At 40.2% G+C, this 6722-nt stretch overlaps 2 protein-coding genes across 2 annotated transcripts; both read right to left on the reverse strand.

Annotated features, from left to right (window-relative positions):
* Positions 1 to 1595: 1595 nt before the first annotated feature.
* spi2 (Spi-2 proto-oncogene) lies at positions 1596 to 4079 on the reverse strand. The gene is made up of 5 exons (XM_012873778.3): positions 3930 to 4079; positions 3756 to 3828; positions 3570 to 3667; positions 2525 to 2678; positions 1596 to 2156 (listed from the first exon to the last, which is right to left on the reverse strand). The coding sequence occupies exons 1-5, from the start codon at positions 3930 to 3932 to the stop codon at positions 1843 to 1845; spliced, it is 642 nt and encodes a 213-aa protein (XP_012729232.1). The 5' UTR covers positions 3933 to 4079; the 3' UTR covers positions 1596 to 1842.
* Positions 4080 to 4651: 572 nt separating this feature from the next.
* spic (Spi-C transcription factor (Spi-1/PU.1 related)) lies at positions 4652 to 6722 on the reverse strand. Its single transcript, XM_036149161.1, is given in 6 exon segments — positions 4652 to 5679; positions 5681 to 5747; positions 6041 to 6146; positions 6226 to 6347; positions 6429 to 6516; positions 6613 to 6722. Coding segments are annotated over 6 exon segments (810 nt in total). The 5' UTR covers positions 6652 to 6722; the 3' UTR covers positions 4652 to 5291.

Consider the following 6722-nt stretch of genomic DNA (forward strand, 5'->3'; position numbering starts at 1 on the left):
ACATTAAGTTAAAAGTTAAAATATTGCAAAATGGAAGAGTAGTAGGAGAATGTAGCAGAAGAAGAAAAAGTTATAATTTTGTCCTCCAGTAGCCTACATTTATGGCAGCATACCTGCAGAGATAAGCCACTCTACCTATAAGCTATATCAAAAACAGCAAACAGGCTTAAATCCTGGACGCAGGCTGTTGCGATGACCCGGACAACAGAGAATTTGCACAGGCTGTATAAAAAAGGAAAAGTTTTAACCCTGGTCTTGAAAGTAGGCAGGGTGTCCGCCTCACGGACTAAAACTGGAAGTTGGTTCCACATGAGAGGTTCCAGTGAAGGGAAGCTAGAATAGGAGAAATGTGATCTTTCTTTTTAGGTTTCATCAGAACTCTTGCTGCAGCATTTTGGATCAGCATGTCTTCTTGATAATAAAGAATCACAATAGTCCAGCCCTGAAGTGACAAACGTGTGAACTACTTTTTCAGAGATGCAATTTTGGCAATGTTCTAGAGGTGAAAAGGCATCCTAGAAAACTGCTTAGTATGGGTTTTAAATTGCATATCTTGGTCAAAAATTGTTATTTTACTTTATTACCAGAGGCTAATTTAATGCCATCAAGATTATATCATTGTCTGAATTTAAAAGCAGGAAATGTAGTTATCCAACTAAGTATTATGTCTTCAAGACATGCATGTAGTCTAGCTAACTGATTAGATAAATATGTTTTATGGATAAATATAGCTGAGTATTATCAGCATAACGGTGGAAATGTACCCAAGTACTGAACCCTGTGCTACTCCACAAGTAAGCCTGGAGTTACTTGTGCTGTTTGGCCGAACACCACACACTGTAGGAGCAAACCTGTTATAGCTATGATTTTTTTATCGTTATAAGTAGGGTCTCGCAGGTTTTGAAAATCTTGTCATGTAATTTTAGGCTTGGTAAATGCTACAGAGATCAGGATTTGGAACTTCCAGCACCAGTAGTATTTACATTTTGCATGAAGTTCTTTCTGGTGATTCATTAAGCGTTGAAAAGCTTTTGCTCAAAGCTTCTCTCTTTCTCCAGCTGAATAAGGAACCCTAATCCTCTTTTTAAAGTAGACTTTAGTGATGGCTGGGAAACCACACTGTTTTATTTTTGTCTCGCGTTTTAAAGTTGTTCAATGGACCGTAGCTCTGACCACATTAGTTTTGCACATGAACACCATGTGTGTGTTGAACTTTAAAACAATGCCATGTTTGTTTCGTAGCCTACATGTGCATGCTGAAGTGCAAGTGCTGATGACTTTCAGTATGTATTCATGTACTGTTAGACCTCTACAAAATACACATCAAAATGGTTCATCTGCATTGAGAGTTTCTCCACTGGGTTTGTGCCAAAATAAAGTAATTAAAATTAACTCTACTAACCCTGACATGATTGCAGGTCAAATATTTAACCAGATGCAAGCCTGTTGCAGCCTATTGATGGCGGCAAAAACTTACTAAGGAACATTTCTGCAAATATTAGTGTTGGTGTATGTATATATTTTAACTCGGTCGCAGTAATGAAAATACACAATACATTTAAACTTTTTTTTAAGTCATTCCACCCAGGAAAGGGAACTGTTCAAAGGTTTCTTTAAATGCCCCAAACTTATTTTCATGCCAATGATGTGTGTATGCACAGAACGTTGTGCCCTTTATTTCCCCTGGTGTTTTAGCACAAGGCATTACTGAACTGAGTATTTGTACTATAAGCTTAACATCTCAGCAACTCTGCAAAAGTCTTTATTGTGTTTCGGTATTTACAAATGCTCGTAAAGGCATCGCTAGTAGTTAAATGTGAAAACAGAGGGTATAATGCAGCGTCAAATGTCCGGATCTCCTTCTTGACCCTTCTGCAGCGATGTCAGGGTGTCCCGGCTGAACTGGTAGGTGAGCTTTTTCTTCACCTTGAAGATGTGGCCGGACCGGGCGTAGTTCCTCAGAGCCCGGGACATCTTCTGGTAGGTCATGGGCCTCTTGTTGCCCTTCCTCTCGCCCCAGAGCGCCGCCACCTGGTCCTTGTTCCTGGAGGAGAAACAGAAAACGCCGGCCGCCGCTGGCACCCAGGACAAACAGTGGGCCATGCTTGGATCCTGCAGCATCTCAAACAGGAAGTGAAAGAGCCGCAGCCTTCTGCCTGCAGGTGTTAAGCAAACTGTGAGTGGCATACATGATGAAGGGGGATTTAAAGGGGAGATGTTTAGATGAATATCCACAGTTGCTTTGCCAAAGCACCTATTGCTGGTTACAGTTAATCATTCCCTCTACTACTGCTATTCCCAGAAAATCTCTTAGGCGATCATTTTTTATGCCAGACACCAGGACTTGTAAACACTGCGGTTATCTGATATGTAAAATAAGCTATTGCACTAAGCCATGCATTGCTCCATTGTCTTTTACAGTAAAGGGCAGGTCTCTTATTTGCTCTCTTGGTATTATTTCCCCCATGCTAATAGCAACTGTGACAATAACAGTATCGAATGACAAGAAAAAAGGAGAACTCACCCCTCCCCGCTGCTGCAGCGGGGTGTTTGGTGGATTGTCTCGCTGAAACAAAGTTTGGCAGTGACCCACGCTCAGACAATGTCGCTGTTGTGTTTTGGCCAAGGACTGCTCGGGCATCATGTGCTAGGAAGGTCTGATATGCAGGTTTGACGTCCTGTGATAGAGGAAATGCAGTTGGGTATCAGTAAATGAGAATATTACGAAAGGCTCTTTTGTGTCAGGTAATTTAGTAAAAAAAAAAAAAAAAAATTAAACCTGCATCGGTCCAATACGCACGGACTGCTATAGTTATTTCTGCTAATCCCCAGGATTTTAGATTACTGTTTATGAAAACCCAAAATTTAATTCCTCGGATAATCAAGGTACAAAATAACAATTTCTTACGAAACAAAAGTATTAATATGAAGTATATCCATACACTATACAATGCATATGCACTCAATACTTATTGGGAGCTCTTGTATTGTTGCATCATTGTGGAGTGGTATGGAGGTGACCAGACCATGGTTTTGCTTTATTTATGTTTAATTGTGTCTTGCCTTTCCATAGCTTCTCTGTGGGGTTTAGGCCAGCTTGCTGGTCATTACCGCCCAGCAATACCTTTGCAAAGCAGCTATTGTTACCTTTGGCAGTGTTGGCTGGTGCCAAGTCCTGCTGGAAAACTAAATCAGCATCTCCATATACGCTACATTTAAAAAGAAACATGAAAATTACTCTCATCTAAGTTCACATGTTACTAAACACAAATTGGAACTGCTGTAGAGTTGGTGCAGATGCTTGTGCACCTTTCTATAACTGCACTTTTTCCTTCCACTAAATTTTCCAATAACAATTTTTTTGGACACAGTAGTCTTCCGCGTGATTTAGTATGCTTTAACGTAACTTTTCTATATCAAAAGTTAAGTTTTCAGTTCTAACTTAAAATCCCTGCGATATATTTGTGATACATTACTCTGTGTGCAACAACTCTGTAGTTGAAATATATTAACATTTTATTGATGTTGTAATTCATCGAGGTGAACCTGTAAAACAGACGTGTCCTTACAGATGCATCGTGGTATGTCCAGCTTTGATCAGTGGTTTGATCCACAGCCACATCTCCTTCACATACAGGCACAACTGCTTCACAAGATCGGTTTTCTGCTGAAAAAAACAAAAGAAAAAAGATACTTAGAAAAATACTCCACGAAAATCAGGTAATAAAATAAAAATTTCCAGTCTTTTTTCATACCATTTTCATCAGTATTTTGTCTGTAGTACTCCTCCAGAAACTCTAAAATGACTTCCAAATCAGACTGAGTCTCCTGGAAAGAATTTTGATAAATATGAATAATAATAAAATAAAAGCTTTGAAGATATTAGGACATAAATAATGTAATTACAGTGATGGAAGTCTGCTCTTTACCATCAGCGACGAGTATCTGGTGCAGTTCAGTCCTTGCAGTTTCACCTAAATGACTCGGAGACGCTCAAGACTTCTTATACCCTCCCATGTCAGCACATCACCAAACGTTTTCTGCACCTTGAACCCCCTGAAACAATGACCACCGACCCCACAAAGCCCCCCAGCAGCACCAGCAGGCAGCTCATCGAGAAAGCCTCCCAACACTGACCACATCCTCCCCGCTGAGGCTGATAAGAACCAGAACTGGAGGCAGCCTTTGCGCAGAGCTCCGTTTTCAGGAAAAAACACACTGGCTGCCACATTTTTCCTCACAGGATGTGTCTAAATTTTTATATATTCTGTGTGGCTGTTGTAATATTTCATTACAGAGGAGACACCGTCAGGGGTTTAGAAATAACTCTGAAAATGTAGCTGAAAGTCAGGAAGAAAAAACTTTTTTTTTTTGGTTTTATAAAGGAGATCTCACAACAGTAATGCATTTTTCTTTTTAATGTAGAACATTTATTAATGAACAAGTGTGTACACTGTAAATACATACAGTTTTTATCAAAGCAAAAAAAGTATATATTTTTTTCTAAATGAATCAGGTTGTAAATAAACCTGATAAAATAAAAAATAAAATAAGTTTTATTTAATGCATAATTCTGATATATCTAGCCCAAAATTGATATATTTTGGGATAAAGTTGTCATATTTAAAATAATAATAATAAAACTTAAAACGTTTTAATAATGTCAAATTAGTTTGGGTGTAAATCTTATTTAGACTTTTTAACAGTAACAGTTTTAATGCTGTGCAGCAGATTTATAGTTAACGTCTTTATCTGAGCATCTGTTAAGTGATTTTACAGAATGCCTCTGGAAATTAAAAAAAGCTCATTAACAATATAATGTGTGCTTTACTATGTTCAATAACTTAAACAGTAGCTTCCACTGTGAAACCAGTATAACTGTGGAATTAAACAAAAATATTTCATAACATAAACAGTTTAACATTTTGCTGATTTATCAAAACAGTTTTTCAAAAAAAAAAATTACATCACAATTATATAAAACATTAAAACGTTTCTTCATATTTAACCAAAGTAACTGGAGAAAAAAAAAAACACTTTGGGCTTATACAGAAAAAACTCAATATAACAAAAATATGGACACATATCAACCAGAGAACAGTTTACATAAAGCAAAGTCTTTGTCTTAAATTTAAACATCGTTTTGTCGACCGTATTTACAAGTTATTTACACAAAAACTGCTGAAATAATTCTACCAGTGCTTCGTTTATATTTAGTTGCGACATGCAGATAAGAGTCCTGGAGTAAAAAAAAAAAACCTTTAACAATGAAAACAATAGTTTGTGTCGGCTCACAGTTTGGCCGAGCTGTGTGAGGTGAAGCTCGAGGCCAGGTCGTAGTCTTCCTGAAGCTGGTAGTGTCCGTACCAGCCGTGCCAGTCCGTCGCCGCAGACCCGGGGTAGCTTTGCTCGGACGGGCTCTCCTGCCGGCTGTGGAGGTCGCTCTGCGCAGGTTGGCGCTGCAGGTGCATGGGGACCTGCGCGGAGCCCAGCCTGTGCAGGATGTCCGGGTTGAACTGGTAGGTGAGCTTGCGCCGCACTTTGACAATCTCGCCGGTGCGGCTGTAGTTCCTCAGGGCTCTTGCCATCTTCTGGTAGGTCATCGTTTTGCGGTTGCCCTTGCGCTGGCCCAGCCTCGCCATTTTCTTGTTCGGATAAGCAAGGCCGCTGCTGCTGTCTCCTGTATGGGTCGCCATGTGTTCACGCTTCATGGAGGTACTCGTACATGAGCTTCTGCCGGAAGATGGCTTTCTTAGAAGAAAAACTAGGTGGTTTTCTTCCCACTGTCGCTTCATCTTGCTCATATGAGGGGCAGCAAGCCTGTACAATGCCGCGACTCTCCCTGGGCTTACGGTTCCCAGGAGTGAATGCTGCTGCGGACTTTATGGAACAACTGTTCCCTTAATATGACATTTTTGACAATCTGTATACCTGACCTCTGTTATATGATGGACTTGACTTTGTAAAGTCTTTAGGGCATGTTCAGATTGGCGCAAAATAAATTTGAATGTTCTTTTTTAGAGCCGTAAAAGAAAATCACCTTTGTTATTCCTCGGAGGAGGTAAGATGGAGTAGAAATGCGGAGGATCGCTCTGCACTGAGTGGCTCAACGAGACATCTGGGATGACCTGAGGCCAGGACTGCTGCTGGAAAGTTCAAGGTTTTAATATGCCGTACGCGTTTAGGTGCACAATCTTACGAATGCAGACGGTTTGTAATACTTACAGCCGTTTCACTCCAGTCGTACCCTGCAGCCGGGATGTCAGACTGGTGCGTGACGAAGCAGCAGGACATCTGAAACTGGAGGGATGACGGCTGGCTGCCCAGCGTCTCGTAATATTTGCCATCTGGTAGAGGAAGATAATGCAGACATTAAGGCATTAAAAAAAAAACATTTTCCACTACCTTAATATTGTAACTGGACCTACCTGAATCGTAGTATGCATTGTGTGAATGCTGCTGAATCACATCTATTGCATCCTGAAAGTGTTGGTTGATTTCAGGGTCTAAAGATGACTGGGGGGAAAAAAAACAGAGAAATCAGTCTCAAAATCGAAAAGGTTAAGTAAATTGTCCTCCCTGCTGTATAAGCAAAGCAACTTTAAAGCTTACCATCTTATAGGTCTGGGTGTTTCCCTCAGTTGAGGCCATTTCTCTCCTAATAAAGCGAATGGTGCAGGTACATCTTGCACAGGTGTATATATACGTGACGCAAAACCTCC

This window comes from Fundulus heteroclitus, chromosome 17 (assembly GCF_011125445.2).
Source record: "Fundulus heteroclitus isolate FHET01 chromosome 17, MU-UCD_Fhet_4.1, whole genome shotgun sequence".
Lineage (NCBI taxonomy): Eukaryota > Metazoa > Chordata > Actinopteri > Cyprinodontiformes > Fundulidae > Fundulus > Fundulus heteroclitus.

Coding starts and splice junctions, on each gene's coding strand:
- spi2 (XM_012873778.3), bottom strand. Junction 2,679..3,569: donor GGACATACCACGATGCATCT/GTAAGGACACGT, acceptor CCTCTATCACAG/GACGTCAAACCTGCATATCA. Junction 2,157..2,524: donor CGCTGCAGCAGCGGGGAGGG/GTGAGTTCTCCT, acceptor TAACACCTGCAG/GCAGAAGGCTGCGGCTCTTT.